The sequence below is a fragment of the Salmo salar genome, chromosome 22 (assembly GCF_965601325.2).
Source record: "Salmo salar chromosome 22, fSalSal1, whole genome shotgun sequence".
Lineage (NCBI taxonomy): Eukaryota > Metazoa > Chordata > Actinopteri > Salmoniformes > Salmonidae > Salmo > Salmo salar.
Window position 1 is genome coordinate 28,931,141 of NC_138312.1, and position 19,965 is coordinate 28,951,105.

The 19,965-nt window shown below is 41.1% G+C and overlaps 1 protein-coding gene across 1 annotated transcript; it reads right to left on the reverse strand.

Moving 5' to 3' along the window:
* Window positions 1-194: 194 nt before the first annotated feature.
* nucks1 (nuclear casein kinase and cyclin dependent kinase substrate 1) lies at window positions 195-12,699 on the reverse strand. Its single transcript, NM_001140155.1, is given in 8 exon segments — window positions 195-2,197; window positions 2,356-2,514; window positions 2,816-2,962; window positions 3,046-3,195; window positions 4,808-4,854; window positions 5,060-5,156; window positions 5,257-5,306; window positions 12,450-12,699. Coding segments are annotated over 8 exon segments (954 nt in total). The 5' UTR covers window positions 12,467-12,699; the 3' UTR covers window positions 195-1,910.
* Between the last annotated feature and the right edge of the window lie 7,266 nt (window positions 12,700-19,965).

Genomic DNA, 19,965 nt, shown 5'->3' on the forward strand with positions numbered 1-19,965 from the left:
AGAGGTGTGGAGCAAAACATTAGCTGGCATCAAGCTTCTGTGAGAGGGAGTGAGTATGAACTGAATGAAGGAGCAGGAGATGAGAGAGTAATAAAATGAGAGAAAGGAAGTGAGTGGAACAGAAAGGAGGGATTGCTGGGTCTGCTCTCCCAGACAGTTATAACACAGCAGAAAAACAGATGGATAGGGTCAACTTTTCTTTAAAATCAAGATAAATTTTATTTCTTTTCTTAAAAAACAAACATTACAAAAAAATCTGAATAGAGAAGTAAAGCAAACCAACAAAAAAACATTCCATTTGGGGACTAAAAAAACAAAAACACTCTCGATTCAATTTAAAAAAGCTTGGGGATGCCTGGCACAAAGGGTTGAACAAGAGAGGATGCTCTGTGTGTATGCGTCATGCCCAGCACAGAGGCATCCAAAGCTTCTAACATCTCTGAACCACAAACCAAAGGTAGAGGGCATAGGGTGAGGAAACACCAAATCCCTTGAGCGTGTGCGCCATCACACCCTCGCACTGTAGTAATACTAGCACACAGTAAAGACACATAAAGAAGAGGTTCTCGGAGGGCTGATCTAGGACCTGCTTCCATGACCCCCTCAATCACCACATCATTAACTGTTTACAGCTCATAGCAGAAGCTCAGAGCACTCACTCTGTCTAAAGCACAATAACACACTGCTACGCCAAAGCAGTGATCTTCAACTCTGTTCCTTCTAGCACATTACTGAACCGTTACATATTCAATAACAAAACAAGCTTTGTGTAGGTGTTAAACTGAAGGTCCTTGACACAGGGCCAGGGCATAACCTCAGAGTAGGGGGAAATATAACAGAGCATTAATTCAACTAAGTTAACATTAAAATAACAACCATAAAACCTTCCTGTTAAAACATGTGTTTGAGAGAGTTTCAAAAGCACAGTGTCTGTCTGCACAGTGCTATGGGGTTAGTTGGCCTAGGACCTCAGTGAGGGCAATCTAGATAAAGGGAAATAAACAGACAGGAAACACAGACATCATATCCTCCCTCAAGAGTCTCCAGTGTGGCCCTCGCTGATTTGTCAGCGGTGGGTTCCGACTGAACCAATGGGTAGTGTTGCACAGTGAATAAAGTGCTTTGATTGAACACCAGCAGTCCACTGACAAACCAGGATGGAGAGGGAGACCCTAACCCAGACTGGCTGAACAAACCCAGGGATCAGTTAGTAATCCCTGATCTAACACTACTGGATAGGCAAAAGCAAGAGCTACACTACATTGCTTTCACCTATCCAGTCATGTCAGACCAGAGATTACTTGAGGGGGAGAGGGGAGACGGAGAACAGGAGTAGAAAGAAAATGGCTGTAGAAAGTGTATTTTTTATAGAAGGCTCACTTGCACACACACACACCTGCAGAATGAAAACGAACGACTCTACACACCAAGCGACTGTTGAGGACGGATCCCTACTAGCACTGAGCTCTCAGAAAGGCAAACTAACAAAGCCGAAATAAACTGTTTTCTGATATTCACACAGACTTGTGTAGGAAAGACTAATGCAGTCACTGCAGAGAAGGAGATGAGAAATGAGAGGAAAAGTGAGCCAGTGGAGGTGTAGCTGAACAGAGCGGACAGTGATGGGGGGATGGGACAGAGAGTCAAATCTCACGTTCTTTCCTTCCATCCCTCACAGCCATATGGTGGTATACATGTTCTCATGCACAGACACTGTCCTCAGTCAGTCAGTCATTCATTAGGGGAAGATAAAAACTAACACTAAACAACAAAACCACGAGGTTCAAACCATTGAGCCAGGCCACCACGGAAACCGAAATAAAACCCTCTAAACCAAGAGAAACAAAACAAAAAACGTAAGGTTAAGAGAGAAAGATGTGGAAGGGGAGAGAGGTGGAACTTCTGTGGGGCTAGTCTTCCCCAGAGGGCGCGTCCTCTTCCGAACCGTCCTCCTCTTCTTCCTCCTCCTCCTCGGCGTCTTCCTTTTCCTTCTTCTCCTTCCCAGGTGTCTCCTTTGTTTTCTTGGGAGCGGGGGAGGAGTCTTTCTTCACCACCTCCTCCTCCTCCTCTTCTTCTTCCTCCTCCAGAGGGCTCTCTGGCTCCTCCTCTTCCTCCTCCTCTTTGGGCGAGCTCTTCTCTGGGGCCTTGGCGGCGCTTGGGCGACCTTTACCCTTTCCTTTCATTGGGCTGGGGGTCACTGGGAGAGGAGGCAAACACAGTTAGGGATACACATTCATTCAATTATGTTTTGAGGCTAGGAGGATACAAAAACGTCATCGAAAACCAGCCTGTACAACAACCTATGCCTTTAGTTCCGAAGGATATGGGTGATTGATTCATAGTGAGCAGTCCTACCGGTGGCCTTTAGTCTTGGTTTGGGGGATTTCTTCTCCTTCCTCTCCGGCCTGCTCCGTCTGATCACCTTCTTGCTGCTCCTCTTGCTCTTGGAGCGGCCGTAGTCACTATCATCATCATCCTCAACCATGAAGTCTTCATCACTGCCCGACTCATCAGCTAGAGAGGAGGACGAGCTAGTGATTGTCATTTCACCTGACAAATGTCACTTTCCATATTGGTTTAATTTACGCTCCATGAAAGCCATTCATGTGGTTTATTTATAGTTTATAAAGCACTGTGGTTGATATACGCTCAATGTAATACTGAGTGGTTGACTTATGATCCATGTAGGCCTGCTCAGTGCTGTGTAGATAACTTAAAGTTTCAGTTTTTCATTTTTGTGGTTGTGTCAGTAGGACTATAGTGTAGAGTGGTTGACTTATGGTCCAGGTAGGTCCGTTTTGAGTGGTTGACTTACGGTCTGGGAAGGCCTCCTCTTGGTCTTCGCGTTCCTCGTCCTCGCTGCCTCCGTCTCCCAGCAGGATCTCTCTCTGTTTGGACACGGCCTTGGTGGCAGCCTGGCGCACCGTACGCACCTTACGACTCACCTCCTCATCACTGTCATCTACACACAGAAAGATGTAGTCAGGTTATAACACAGTCGTTATAACCGACACACACACACACACCTCAGTGTATGAGTCTTACCAGCAGGTCGTTTTCTCTTGGGTGTCCTCTTAGTGGGCTTTGCCACCTTGGCCGTTTTTCCCTTTTTCCCTCGTTTAGCTTCAAAGTCACTCCCTCCATCCTCGTCATCCTCCTCTCCAAAGTCGTTGCCTTCATCACTACCAAAGTCATCTGCACCCAAACAGAAATATTCACCACTAGCACGGTCCCAAAACATCTATCCCTAATCCCCTTTCAATAGCCCATACACCTAGTTAGACCCAAACCCCTATAACCTTAGCATCATCGATTTATCAGAAATGAAGATTTAACAAACATAATATTGTTAACCTGTTGGGGCTAGGGGGCAGTATTTTCACGGCTGGATAAAAAAACGTACCCGATTTAATCTGGTTACTAATCCTACCCAGTAACTAGAATATGCATATACTTATTATATATGGATAGAAAACACCCTAAAGTTTCTAAAACTGTTTGAATGGTGTCTGTGAGTATAACAGAACTCATTTGGCAGGCAAAACCCTGAGACATTTTCTGACAGGAAGTGGATACCTGATGTGTTGAATTAGCTTTAAGCCTATGCCATTGAAACACACAGGGGTTGATTAATGTTTTGGCACTTCCTATTGCTTCCACTAGATGTCACCAGCCTTTACAAAGTGTTTTGAGTCTTTTACTGTGAGATCTGACCGAACAAGAGCCATGGAACGGTGATGGCCGATTAGACTCTGGCGCGCGAGTTCATGTTGGGTACCCTCGTTCCAATACGTTATAAAAGAGAATGCATTTGTCCACCTTGAATATTATTCATGTTCTGGTTAAAAAAGGCCCTAATGATTTATGCTATACAACGTTTGACATGTTTGAACGAACGTAAATATATTTTTTCCCCTCGTTCATGACGAGAAGTCCGGCTGGCTTAGATCATGTGCTAACAACACGGAGCTTTTTGGATATAAATGATGAGCTTTTTTGAACAAAACTACATTCGTTATGGACCTGGGATTCCTGGAAGTGACATCTGATGAAGAGAATCAAAGGTAATGGATTATTTACATAGTATTTTCGATTTTAGATCTCTCCAACATGGCCGTTTGTCTGTATAGCAAAGCATATTTTTCTGGGCGCAGTGCTCAGATTATTGCAAAGTGTGATTTCCCAGTAAGGTTATTTTTAAATCTGGCAAGTTGATTGCGTTCAAGAGATGTAAATCTATAATTCTTTAAATGACAATATAATATTTTACCAATGTTTTCTAATTTTAATTATTTAATTTGTGGTGCTGACTTGACTGCCGGTTATTGGAGGGAAACGATTTCCTCAACATCAATGCCATAGTAAAACGCTGTTTTTGGATATAAATATGAACTTCATAGAACTAAAAATGCATGCATTGTCTAACATAATGTCCTAGGAGTGTCATCTGATGGAGATTGTAAAAGGTTAGTGCATCATTTTAGCTGGTTTTATGGTTTTGGTGACCCTGTCTTTGAAATGACAAAACATTACACACAGCTATTGTCAATGTACTCTCCTAACATAATCTAACTTTATGCTTTCGCCGTAAAACCTTTTTGAAATCGGACAACGTGGTTAGATTAAGGAGATGTTTATCTTTCAAAGGGTGTAAGATAGTTGTATGTTTGAAAAATTTGAATTTTGACATTTATTTGGTTTCAAATTTGCCGCTCTTGAAATGCACCTGCTGTTGATAGGGTGCACCACGGGTGGCACGCTAGCGTCCCACATAGCCCCAAGAAGTTAATCAACCAGAATGGCTTACCTGCTGAATCATTTTTGGATTTTGAGAGCTTTTCATCAGAATCCTCACTGAAACCAAAAACAACAACTGAGCAACAAGCACAAAAGGAGGCAGATACAGTTCCTCTACACATCAAGGCCGGATATTATAGAACCGCTTAATCTTGAGTTGAGCCCTCAACTCGTATTTCTAAATAATACTTGATGACAACGTGAGATGTTCACTGAAGTGCGAGTTAGGATTCAGCCTTGTGCTGCTGTTCTCTGGGCTCACCTGTCCTCCTGAGAGTTCTTTGAACGCTTGCGCTTCACCTCACGAGGAGCCGCACGAGGCTTCTTAGGCTTGTCTGAGTTCCTCCCATATTCCTCATCTACAAGGGAAGGAAAAAGGGGTTACACACTCACAGTTTAGCTACAGGGGAGAGGGTTGCAGTTGTACACACACATACACACACTCTCTTGTCCTCTCACCTGCATCATCAGACTCTTGGAATTGTGAGTAATTCACCACCTTCTTGTTCCTGTGAAGTAAACAAACAGCCAATCAGAAATTCCCTTTCCTGTTTCTAGTCAGTTAGGAGGACTGTTGTTGTAGGACAAAACATGCAGATATAATAATCGTCACAGCCATTCACTACCGTACGGGTTACATGTTGTCAGGGGAACGCAGTCATCTTACTCAGCCCTCTCCTCACAGAGGATACAATAAGGCTAAAGGGTACAAATTAATCGTCTAATGTGGTTATTCATCTGCACCAATCTCAACACACCGGGTTGATTAAAGATAAATGGAGGATCATGTCTTTTGAATGTCCAATGCTTTATGTGAGTGCAGATGGGCTCAATTATATAATGTTAGCTATGTAGGCCTACCTAGTTCACAAATACACTTTTCACAAAATCATGCTGCTCTGAACAATACCGTGCTGGCTGGAATATTGGCCTGATAATATCTTGTGGTGGTGACTCAAGACCATGCTAGCCCACTGATTTTATGATCGGCATTGGCCCTAGGAACTAAGAGAAGTCTTCAGATTAGACAAACATAACACTATGAACCACATCTGGATCATATAAAATGCCCAACTCTATATGGTTCTTATCTCTAGTAAGAGGATAATGTGCGTGAAAATGCAGCCAAAGATTTCAGACGCAACAGGGTTATCAAATCTCAGCTCCCTCTATTCTACCACACTCAGCGGTATGTGTTGCAGCATGTGTTGCATGCGTTTTAATAATCAAGCTCCCTCACACAGACAGGGAGTTTTAGTAAACTGGTGTCCCACTTCTCCAGTTTCAAGGGCTCATTTGGGAATGTGGATGAGTGGAATGGTTGAACGCACACACACACACCCCACATTCTGAATTAAATGTTTGCACCCCCAGTTCTATCATTGCACTGTGATACAAAAAGTGGCATCTGTGCCTTAAGAGTGGTAGGATAGGCTGTTTGGCAGTATGAGCTGCCTGGATTTAAGATGGACACCCCAGAATGTGCGAATGGCAGCTGTTGTCTGTGTGTGTTGTGCTTTTTCTCTGACGTGTAAAAGCAAGCATAACAAAAACTGGCTACTTTTATTTGACTGATGTAGCTGGCAAGGTAACTGCTGTTTGACATAACAGAAGAAGAAATAAATATTTCCAGTGCTGAGTTAGTAGTGTAACTGACATGTAACATTAGCTAATGCGTTACATGTTTTACACCCTCTCGACTGAAGTTCTGTCTGAAGTGAATTAACTAGTTTGCTAGCTAGTAGCTACCACAGCCAGTTCAGCTCTAGCCTCTAGCTATCTGTCAGGTAGTAGTATCTAACAGCTGTTGTGTGCATGGAAATGTTTTGTAGCCTTCGTTTTGTCCTGTTTCAACAGAAGTAACTAGCCAAGTTAATTTTTCACCAGCTGATGTACCATTAGAGCTAGCCAAAAGTTGTCTAATGTTAGCTAGCTAGCTCACTAACTTTAGCTATTATTTTAGCCTCAATCACACTAGACCTGAATCAAACTATGAAACCTGCAGCCAAATGATTGAAGACCGATATTCTGACATTTGACAGAGCAGTGTGAGTTTTTATTAGAAACAGCAGGGTCAGGCAACCACGGAAGACCAGTCTGACTGCGCTGAGGCAAACTTTTGCAGGTTACATTTCTATTTAACTAGGCAAGTCAGTTAAGAACTAATTCTTAATTACAATGACGGCCTACCCCGGCTAAACCCAGACCACGCTGGGCAAATTGTGCGCCACCCTATGGGACTCCCAATCATGGCCGGTTGTGATACAGCCTGGATTCGAGCCAGGGTGTCTGTAGTGACGTTTCTAGCACTGAGATGCAGTGCCTTAGACCGCTGCGCCACTCTCTTTGCATCTAACACTGGACAAGCCAAAATATTTAAAGATTGAAACTATTTTAAGGCAGTCTGACAAAAGTTGATTTCCAAACTGTATCAAGGGTTGATAAGCTTTTTCCAATGACACAAAACAAAAATCTGAGGAAGACACTATTAATGATAATGAATGGATACAGATATGTTGGAATGCCCAGTCATGTCCATATAATCTCAGACATAAATGACTGCAGTTTAAGACCATCCATTACCTCGACTAACCGCTACCCCCTGTATATAGCCTGGGCATTGTTATTTTACTGCTGCTCTTTAATCATTTTGTACTTTTATTTATTTTTTTCTTGTTTGTATTTTTCTTAAAACTGCATTGTTGGTTAAGGGCTTGTAAGTAAACATTTCACTGTAAGGTCTACACCTGTTGTAGTCGGGCGCATGTGACAAATAAAAATTGACTTGATTCATATATGCCAATGAAAATGAATATCATGGACTCAAATGTAATTCCTCTGCTGGAGGTGTAAAACACAAAAAGGGACATATCTGCATATGTTATGCTCTTGTGAAGGCTGGCTGAATTCTGGTAAAGGGTATGTTCTTTTATCGAAGCATGTTTACAGATTCTCCCTCCCCCCCATTTTTGTTTGCTTGGAAATGTTGATACTGGAGATATCAGAAGTGTAATCTAGGATTTATAGTGGCTAAGAAATGCATTACCATTAAATTGGAAGGTTGGTTATCCTCCCACAATGGATGGCAGAAATGTAATGCATCACTAGATTTGATTCATTACAACATTAAAGGTATACTGTGCAACTTTCATAAGGTCTGGATTCCTTATATGGAATACTGTACAACAAAAGGAGTCCGTTTTGAAAACATGCCCACTTAACCTGTTGGGGCTAGGGGGCAGTATTTTCACGGCTGGATAAAAAAACGTACCCGATTTAATCTGGTTACTAATCCTACCCAGTAACTAGAATATGCATATACTTATTATATATGGATAGAAAACACCCTAAAGTTTCTAAAACTGTTTGAATGGTGTCTGTGAGTATAACAGAACTCATTTGGCAGGCAAAACCCTGAGACATTTTCTGACAGGAAGTGGATACCTGATGTGTTGAATTACCTTTAAGCCTATGCCATTGAAACACACAGGGGCTGATTAATGTTTTGGCACTTCCTATTGCTTCCACTAGATGTCACCAGCCTTTACAAAGTGTTTTGAGTCTTCTACTATGAGATCTGACCGAACAAGAGCCTTGGAACGGTGATGGCCGATTAGACTCTGGCGCGCGAGGTCATGTTGGGTACTCTCGTTCCAATACCTTTTAAAAGAGAATGCATTTGTCCACCTTGAATATTATTCATGTTCTGGTTAAAAAAGGCACTAATGATTTATGCTATACAACGTTTGACATGTTTGAACGAACGTAAATATATTTTACCCCCTCGTTCATGAAGTGAAGTCCGGCGGGCTTAGATCATGTGCTAACAACACGGAGCTTTTTGGATATAAATGATGAGCTTTTTTGAACAAAACTACATTCGTTATGGACCTGGGATTCCTGGAAGTGACATCTGATGAAGAGAATCAAAGGTAATGGATTATTTACATAGTATTTTCGATCTCTCCAACATGGCCATTTGTCTGTATCGCAAAGCGTATTTTTCTGGGCGCAGTGCTCAGATTATTGCAAAGTGTGATTTCCCAGTAAGGTTATTTTTAAATCTGGCAAGTCGATTGCGTTCAAGAGATGTAAATCTATAATTCTTTAAATGACAATATAATATTTTACCAATGTTTTCTAATTTTAATTATTTAATTTCTGGTGCTGACTTGACTGGCGGTTATTGAAGGGAAACGATTTCCTGAACATCAACGCCATAGTAAAACGCTGTTTTTGGATATAAATATGAACTTGATAGAACTGAAAATGCATGCATTGTCTAACATAATGTCCTAGGAGTGTCATCTGATGGAGATTGTAAAAGGTTAGTGCATAATTTTAGCTGGTTTTATGGTTTTGGTGACCCTGTCTTTGAATTGACAAAACATTACACACAGCTATTGTCAATGTACTCTCCTAACATAATCTAACTTTATGCTTTCGCCGTAAAACCTTTTTGAAATCGGACAACGTGGTTAGATTAAGGAGATGTTTATCTTTCAAAGGGTGTAAGATAGTTGTATGTTTGAAAAATTTGAATTTTGACATTTATTTGGTTTCAAATTTGCCGCTCTTGAAATGCACCTGCTGTTGATAGGGTGCACCACGGGTGGCACGCTAGCGTCCCACATAGCCCCAAGTTAAGGGGAGATACCTATTCAGGCAATCCCTAACTGCTGGGCTGCCCAGTCATGGCCCTGGGGGTTTGCCGTACTGTTAGTTAATGAATGTTTCACTAAGACCGTAAAGCTGAGTTGGGGCGCTGCAGGGTGGTGGATCCCTAGGGGCAGGACAGGGCAATCCAGCTATATAGTGTTCACAAGTAAAAACAGCTCTACAGTACTATTAGGCCTATATGAATTACAGTACCCTCCATAATTATTGGGACAGCTAATCATTTTTTCTTCTTTTGGCTCTATGCTCCAAGTTTGGATTTGAAATCAAACAATGACGTTTAAGTGCAGACTGTCAGCTTTAATTTGAGGGGGTATTTCCATCTGTATTGGGTGAACCATTTAGAAATTAGAGCACTTGTTGTACATAGTCCCTCCCCATTTTAGGGATCAAAAGTATTGGGCCAAATTCACTTGTATGTATATTAAAAGTAGTAAAAAGTATTTGGTCCCACATTCATAGCACACAATGACTACATCAAGCTTGTGACTCCACACATTTGTTGGATGCATTTGCTGTTTGTTTTTGGTTGTTTCAGATCATTTTGTGACCAGAAGAAATGAATGGTAAATAATGTATTGTCATTTTGGAGTCATGTTTATTGTAAATAAGAATAGAATGTTCCTAAACACTTCTACATTAATGTGGATGCTACCATGATTACCGATAATCCTGAATGAATCGTGAATGATGATTACAGTAGTGAGAAAGTTAGATGCACAAATATCATACCCCTTCAAATGCTAACCTCACCTGTTGTTGTAAAGGTGAGGAAAAACAGCTCTACAGCTCAGTATAAAAAAAAAAACATAACCTTTATTTAACTAAGCAAGTCAGTTAAGAACAAATTCTTATTTACAATGACGGCCTACCCCGGCCAAACCCAGACAACGCTGGGCCAATTGTGCGCCACCCTATGGGAATCCCAATCATGGCCAGATGTGACAGCCTGGATTTGAACCAGGGACTGTAGTGACACCTCTTGCACTGAGATGCAGTGCCTTAGACGGCTGCACCACTCAGGAGCCCGCATCTATACTTTCTCACTCATCATTCAAGATTATCCATAATCATGGTAGAATCCACATTCATGTTGAAGTGTTTAGAAACATATTATGCGCTTAATTACAATTAAAGTGTCCGCAAACTGGTCATATTAGACTGTGTAGAAATGCTAAATTATCTTTAGATGCCCAAGAAAATTCTGAGGGAGGACCCCTGTCAGGTTATGCCCCCCACTTCTAAAACCAAAGTGTTGCCTCTGCACACACACTACAGGTGACAGACACACTGCTGACCACAGGCCATGCTCAATGTAATACACACCTTCAGAGCTGTGCTGTAATATACACACAGGCATACAGAACCTACATACAGTTGTCTTGCTCTGGTAAACGTACACACATGGATCAGAACCATAAACCTTGGATTTTGTATTATATTTTGCCGCCACCCTGACCTCCCAACACACAATAGTGACTGGAAGCACCCTTATTGTAATAGTATAGGCTAACAGTACCATACATGGTTAAATTAGCTAACGGGAGCGAGGAAGAGTCGTCAGGGCAATAAGTAATTTTACAAGCGGTTAGATTGCAAGGGCAGGGCCTGTCGCCACCTACCACAGACAGACAGGCCGAAAGCTGACCACCACTAGAACAGTGACCGTAATGAGCCAACATATCGAGGGACTGGGACCCGCGAATTACCTGGAAGGAATAGAGCCTGGGTTACCTGCGACACCACATCGCCACTTTTTTTTTTTTGCATATCAGTGGGCGCAATATCGGTTTCATTGTTTGTGGAAGCCAACTAAACTCCACGATTTACGACGGAATTGAGCGGCGACTAGTGTGGGCAGACTGGACCGATGTCACAAATGTACAAACACGACTGATTTCAGCACCCCAAAATAGCCCGCAGTTACACACGACATTGTTCAGTGTAATTGGGGCCTGAAATCTGTGTTATATATATCAAAATGTAATTTTATGCGCCCTCTGCCGTCCACACTAGTCGCCGCTCTAATCATCAAACCGTGGAGTTGAGTTTAATCGGCTCTTTGCGGTTACAGTGTTGCAACATTCCGCTAGCGCGTGCTTCGCTTCCGATAGCATGCTACATTGTATCAACAAGTATCGTCCATTTGTTAGTGGTTATCATGAGATACAAAGACGATTTTATTATTCGTTCAAACGCGACCCTTTCGGTCTTTTCAGGCAGTGAAGAGCTAGGCATGGGGGGGTGTGGTGACTTCTAAAGCCACTCCGCCCCCTCTGACACACTTCCAGTGTTCATTTACTGCCATCAGTGAAAATGTAGTTCCTCCGCTCTCCCCTTCTCCTACCGCGTTTTCACTGAAAACCAACAAGGCTGCCTTCGGCCTTTTAAAAAAAATGTAATTGTTCCCTAGTAATAACACCATTAAAATAAGACAATTGCATTTTAAATGCAGATATTTGGAGTTAGTGTAGACGTCGCAAGGCTGCGCGCTAACAATAGCACATCCCATGAGCCGATGTCTACCTCCAGCCCTGGTTTTTATTAGCTTTTCAGAGTCTCCCGTCGATGAATGGGTAGCCATATTCCCCAGTCTGTCTCCTTCCCCTTTCACGCAAAATACCAGGCCATGCCACAGTCCAGGGACATATAAAACAATGGTAAATCTGACAAACATAAGGTTAGTGCACCAAATGATGCTCGCGTTGGATCGTTTTTTAGGCATGATTTGCACCAGATGCACGCACACTCGCAATACAGACATTTCAACCCAACCATGGCAAACAGTCCACATAGTAAGGAATCATGCTATCAAGTGCGTGCACGACAAGAAAAAAAAACATTTACATAAATGTTTAATCAAATAAACGCAACGGTGACCAAAATGCACAACATGGTAGCGACGTGCGTGTTGCCTGCGAAAGGCAACGTGCACACCGTGCAGCCTCAGCGGAGGACATATTAGAAAAACCTACCTCACTGGTCTTGACATTTTGCAGAAATACTGTAGAGGTTAAGAATGTAAGAAAGGGGAAAGGAAATCCAGAAAAATAAAAACAAAATCGTCCCGCTCTGCAACTCCAAAGGGCGCAACGAGACCTTGCAACTCCGACGCCCCGGCTACTGCGTAAAACTAAATCTACGGCAACGATTTGTCTTCCAAACGCGATTTTAGTTTAAATTTTTACCTTCAGCTACTCAAAATGGTGAATAAAACAAACTGAAACTGCAGCCTATGCGCAACCTAACAGGTGGCCCTTGGCATAAAGGACCGCCCATCGTCGCCGCTGAGAGGAGAGCATCAAGACTCCAAAGCTTCCATTGGGCAGTTTGAATGATAATTTACTTTTTGGTTGGATGTTTTAGTTGCTCATCAAACCCAGTGGTTCAACCCATTTACCCTCCCCCCTTTCAATGATAGGTTGAGAAGGCACTGCTAAGAAAACAAAAAGAGGCCCTCTGTGTGGATGTAAGTTGCCCGAATTTGTGTTCGAAATGACCACAATGTAACTTTCTACTGGGAAATATGCCTGCCAGCGTGTAGTTACATGAGTGTCTATAGAAGGCTATGCATTTGCAATGGTTTTATTTTCCACTGAGGAGGGCTTGGGGTATGGACACTGTATCCCCAGGCACTAAATTGTAAGCTTAATTGCACAGAAGACAGACAGGTAAAAATGTGGTTCTACTGTTTGAAAAATAGTGCAGAGTAATAGCCACCTCGCCAGTATCAGAATGTCCAAACAACTATCTGATGTTAAATGCAAAGAATTTGAAACAGAAAAATATACATCAGGTTTTAGGCTACATCTACAGTATAGCTTTTCCCTGTCAATATTTGAAGGTGAGGGACATGGGCTGTGCCTACAATAAATCCCTTAATTTTATACTGATGACACAATACAGCTTGAAGGGGGGTATTCTGATACTGTCTTTAGTCATAGTTTTTCTTTGTTGACAAATATCCTTGACATTTGAAGAGATTGTCTCATGATGAATGAGAGGATTGTGCTGAGACTGTTTGATTGTTAGAATATGTGTAGTATCTATTTCACGTGTGTTTTTCTCCGTCCATAGCAAAGTGAGGAGCTGGAATTATTGTGGATCTCCAAGGACATGAATCCATTAATTGCTTGAAGGCCTCCATTACCTGCATTTAGCCTCCACTACACAGCCACAGAGCACTAGTAATGATAATGTAATTCATTTCAATAGAGAACATTTAGAATTAGAATAAAGAGAACTCCACGGAGGATGCACAAGTAGGATGGACTGAGAGTTGTTTTCTGGGAAAAGGGGATTTTAAATAACCGATGTCCATCACTAACAACCCAATGGGCACACCACGTAATTTCAATGTAGAGAATTGGGTAATATTTGGTAGATAGGTTGATCAATGAGATTCAAACCTATTTTTACCCACTCAAAAAAACTGCCTAAAGTTTGTTGAATTCCCAATGTGTTATCGCTATGCTTTCAACCATCTAACAGCGCAACCAAATTGGAATGGAAAATCTATGTAGGATTTCTGGTTTAGTTGTCACCAAAATGTGTTACCACAGTGCTTTCAACCATTTAAAAGCACACCAAAGTTCAAATGGGAGTACAATGTCAAATATTTTGTAAATTTATACAACAACTTAATGTGTTATCACTGTGCTTCAAATTATAACACAACCAAATGGCCTGGATTGCAATTGAGATTATTAAAGTACATGGTGCAAGTTCTCAAAGCCATTTGAGATTCTGTGCAGATTATTATAGCAATTGTGAAGATTTCCACACCCCTGCGACCCTGAACATGCACACTTTCTATGATTACATAAGAAGACATTTATTTTTCCAGTAACCTCAAAATGTGGCCAATGATGTGCTACTCATTTTAAGGTTAAATAAATACTGTTACATTAGTTTATAAGACAGCCTTAAAGGGATACTTCAGGATTTTGGCAATGAGGCCCTTTATCTACTTCCCCAGAGTCAGATGAACTATGAGATACAGTCTTTATGTCTCTGCGTGCAGTTTGAAGGAAGTTGCTAACTAGCCGCTAGTGCAATTGCTAAATTGTAGACTAGCAGTCATTGCGCTAATGCTAGTTAGCATTGGACACAGTGACATAAAAATGGTATCTACAAGTTCATCTGACTCTGGGAAAGTAGATAAAGGGCCTCATTGCCAAAATACTGAAGTATCCCTATAAGATTAGGCTATTTACTGTCTTACAAAAGTAAAATTGAATTTTGTTTGGTTGACAATGCAACTAACTAACAACATTTAAAGGAGATGTATCTACTGCTTGAATAGTTACATCTGAGCCACTGGCTTAATCCTATTTTCTTACTTTTACTTTTGGTTGAGATGGAGACGTGAAACCATCATATAATTTGTTAACTTGTTGACACGTTAATAGGCTGTTTACCATATTGCAAAAGTGACATTGAATCGTGTTTGTTGTCAACGCAACAAAATATATATACACTTTTGAAAGAGATGTATTTTCTGCTTGGATAGCTCCATATGTGCCACTTAGTGTGGTTTTATTTCCAGTTTGTTTACAAATTAATAATTGATATGTTGGATTCAAGTCTCCATTTCAACCAAAAACTAAGTTAAAGAATAGGATTAAATCAAATCAAACTTTAAATGCACTTATATAGTTTGATTTGATTCAAAACTATTCTTTAACTTGTATTTTTGGTTAAGATGGAGATGTAAATCCAACATATGTATTATTAACTTGTAGATTCCATTTGAAATCAACCAAACCTTGAAACCCTAGGCCTATATGTATTGTTTATTTTTAGTTGAATCCTGGCCTGAATTTAAACAATAGTTGTTGATGACTTCCCAAATGCTGTATAGGCTTAAATAGCATCATTCACGATATAGGATTGATAAAGTTTGGTTACATTTCATTTGCTCTGTTGAACCTACTGTTTAGAATGACTTCGATAGCAACAGTTAATCTATTAAGTGTAGATTGCTCAACAATCATTCTCATAATAGCACATTGGTAATAGTCAGTGACAAATATCAAAGCTAAGCAGGAATGGGAGAGTGATGGGGTAGCTGTAGATTTATCAACTCTCTAGTTGGAGGTGCTGCCCAGCCAATTTTTTATTTTTATAGTGGGTATTACGTTGAAGATCTGACGTTGTTTCAAAGGTACAAATTCAGCATATTTTATACAAGCTTTGTCTATGCTGAAAATTGGTTACCATGATGATGTAATCCTATGGTTGAAATTTTACCCTCAAAACAACACTTGAGGACTTTTTTCAAATCCAATGTATTTTCCATATAGATTCCACATCACAATACGTTGACATTTACCAATTGCGTAGAAACAACGTTGATTAAATCATTTTGTGCCCAGTGGGAATGTCCCAAAGGGCTATGTAGTAGAGGTTTCAATAACTCAGGGTCAAGGGCCTGTTCAGGGGGATGTAATGTTGCACAATGTCATTCAGATGTAGAACAAATATGGGTATTTTTCATAGAATAGGGAATCATGTCAGCTCCATTCATTCTATTTCTATCTGCATCTTTTACGTTCCACATCACTAAACACAGACCTAGTTGTTCTATTTGATTTGTCCCATGCCAGATTTGGTTGGATTTTGCTTGTGTGTAAAATTAATAAGCTCAATTGTTGAGCACAAACGTTCCCAATAACAGCCCCAGGAATCAGTGGAAGAATAGAGGGCCAGCCATTTTACTTTACCGTTAGGAGCTAGTAACACAAGCATTTTGCAGCACCCACTACAACATCTGCTAAACTTTATACTTGACCAATACACTTTGATTTGATTTGTTGTAAAGTCATACCATTATAAGGGCAAATGGACCTCTGCTCTCTCTCTCACCTTTCATTTCTCTAACCTCTGGTGTCAATCATTGTTGTGCACCAGTCATGGATGAATCTGAGATATGCTATGAATTATGTCAAATACCGATTAATTACCCACAGCTAGATGTAACATAGGACCTGGAAAAATAATATGAATAAAGTACATTGCCAAAAAGGGAAGTGAATCCTTCCAAGCTGGTCCCAAGGGTCAAACATCTTTATTTGAGCTTTTGATACAACTACTATAATTCACCAAATAAGAAACTGTACATAGTTCTTGTGTGGTTCCAACAGCACATTCCCTCTGTGTGATGACATTTTGAAGCTGGTCTAATTTAAGTGTAGTACACGTGTAGTAATGAAGAGTAGGGGCTTTGCTCAAATTGTAGACTATGTGTTGGTTTGGAAAGGGAAGTGTTGTCTGTGTGTCTGTGTGTGTGTGAAATGTTTTCAGTAAGAGTTTGAAGTTGTGTAGAGCTGAGAACTGGGTGACACTGGTGCAGGGGTGTCACGTCCTGACCAGCAGATGGAGCTGGTGTAGTAGTTTGGGGGTCAGGACGTGGCAGTCTTGTGTGTGTCTTGTGACTCCTGATCAGGAACAGCTGGGAATCGTTGTTCCTGATTGGGAGTCATATATGTAGGAGTTGTTTGTCACTGGGGGTTGTGTGGAATTGTTTGTGTGCACTGCGTTGGTTTGAGCCTGCCGCACTGTTACCAGTGTAAGTACTGTTTATTGTTTTTTGGTGGATACTTTGCCTGTTTTTTTTGTAAATTAAAGAAACATGAGTGTCCACACTTCCGCTGCGCCTTGGTTGTCCTTTCATATCCACGATGGAAGCCGTGACAAGGGGTGACCGATATTATTATAACTATTGTATGTAGTGCACTGAGTAACAGCGAAGAATAGATCCATGACCAAGATACAGTTGTAGAAAATAATGTTGTGACACAGGGAATTAAACCATAGTATTGAATAAACAATTAATTTACTTATACATGACAATCATTGAGGGGTGTTTCAGCGTAGTCAGAAGCATTGTGTGGTGTGTATGGAAGGTGTGTGCATGATACCTGTGGGTTGTAAATGTATCAGGTGAAGCAGCTTTAAAAATGCATGCTGTCTGTCTTCTGTGTGAGATCAGACGGACCTCTGTCTCTCTGGGCTTAGGGATGATACTGGAATAAGGAGAAGACATGTTTCCATGGTAACCAGGTGAGAGAGTTTCTCCCCTCGACATCATCCCTTATGCTTTTTGTCCATTCCGCAATGCTCCAGCATCTGAGATTAAGCTTACCTAAAATGGAAGGAATTAGATGCCAAATCTTTCTAAAGGTCTTCAGATTTCTCAGGGAAAAAAATAAACATTGATTTTGCGGTGTAAGGTTGCTAAAGGTTGTATCCAAGGTTGCTAAAAAATAAACAGTTTGTCACTTACCCAACATGCCAAAGCAGAGATATTTCATTGTTTCAGCTTTCTGTAAACCTCAGGTACATAGAAAATGAAATTGATCCTCTCTGCCACCATGCCTTGCATCCAGAGCCATTTCATACTTCAGCCTCTATGGATTCTTGAACTACAGGGAACAGCTACTCCATTTCACGATGCACTAATACCCTCACAATCCTTCTGCCTCAAATCAGCTACAAATTCAGGCCAGGGAACTGTGGCAATTTGTGACATTAATGGATGAAAGCCAGTTCCCAACGGCAGGAATTTCCTACCCCTGGACTAAGAGCTATGTAAAGTGGCTAGAGACAGGAATAGAACCAGGCCAGCCACAGTAGAGTTCAGGATCAGTAATACATCTGCCGGTGTTGTACTGCTATCTACTGGTTAGAGAATGATATTACAAACCATCCACAGAAACTGTCCGATCTTGTACGTGAATGCTCTTTTTTCAAGTTGAACGCACATAACAATGAAATCACACGGGGGCAGTGCCAGAAAGCCATTGGCAATGTGCATAATCAAGTTTCTTCCTACATCCCATAGCCTGACTCACATGATAGCTGACCTGAGAAGATTCTGGGTTATCTGTACCCATTAGTGTTTGCAACATGTTTTGTGCTGCTACCATGTTGCGCTGCTGCTATGTTGTAATGCTACCATGTTGTTGTCATGTGTTGCTATCATGCTGTGTTTTCATGTGTTGCTGCCATGTTGTCGTCCTAGGTCTCTCTTTATGTAGTGTTATGGTGTCTCTCTTGTCGTGATGTGTCTTTTGTCTTATATTTTATTTATTTTTCATTTTTAATCCCAGCCCCGTCCCAGCAGGAGGCCTTTTGCTTTCTGGTAGGCCGTCATTGTTAATAAGAATTTGTTCTTAACTGACTTGCCTATTTAAATAAGTAAAATCAGGGTTATCTGTTGATAAGCTTCAACTTGTCTTTCAACACCTTATGTCTGTGTCCTCCTGGTGGAGAGAGTGAGAGAGAGAGAATGAAAGAAAGAAAATGCTCAGGGCTAAATTAATTTCCATGAATGAATTTCCTATTTAAAGACTTACAGTTGAAGTTGGAAGTTTACATACACTTAGGTTGGAGTCATTAAAATTTGTTTTTCAACCACTCCACAAATTTCTTGTTAACAAACTATAGTTTTGGCAAGTAGGTAAGAACATATACTTTGTGCATGACGCTATTAATTTTTCGAACAGTTGTTTACAGACAGATTATTTCACTGTATCACAAAACCAGTGGGTCAGAAGTTTACATACACTAAATTGACTGTTCCTTTAAACTGCTTGGAAAATTCCAGAAAAAGATGTCATGGCTTTAGAAGCTTCTGATAGGCTAATTGACCTCATTTGAGTCAATTGGAGGTGTACCTGTGGATGTATTTCAAAGCCTACCTTCAATCTCAGTGCCTCTTTGCTTGACATCATGGGAAAATCAAAAGAAATCAGCCAAAAAATTATAGACCTCCACAAGTCTGGTTCATCCTTGGGAGCAATTTCCAAACGCCTGAAGGTACCACGTTCATTTATACAAACAAAAGTACGCAGGTATAAACACCATGGGACCACTCAGCCATCATACCGCTCAGGAAGGAGACGCGTTCTGTCTCCTAGAGATGAACGTACTTTGGTGTGAAAAGTGCAAATCAATCCCAGAACCACAGCAAAGAACCTTGTGAAGATGCTGGAGGAAACAGGTACAAAAGTATCTATATCCACTGTAAAACGAGTCCTATATCGACATAACCTGAAAGGCCGCTCAGCAAGGAAGAAGCCACTGCTCCAAAACCGCCATTAAAAAAGCCAGACTACGGTTTGCAACTGCACATGGGGACAAAGATCGTACTTTTTGGAGAAATGTCCTCTGGTCTGATGAAACAAAAGTGGAACTGTTTGGCCATAATGGCCATCATTATGTTTGGAAGAAAAAGGGGGAGGCCTGCAAGCCGAAGAATACCATCCCAACCGTGAAGCACGGGGGTGGCAGCATCATGTTGTGGGGGTGCTTTGCTGCAGGAGGGACTGGTGCACTTCACAAAATAGATGGCATCATGAGGCAGTAAAATTATGTGGATATATTGAAGCAACATCTCAAGACCTCAGTTAGGAAGTTAAAGCTTGGTTGCAAATGGGTCTTCCAAATGGACAATGACCCCAAGCATACTTCCAAAGTTGTGGCAAA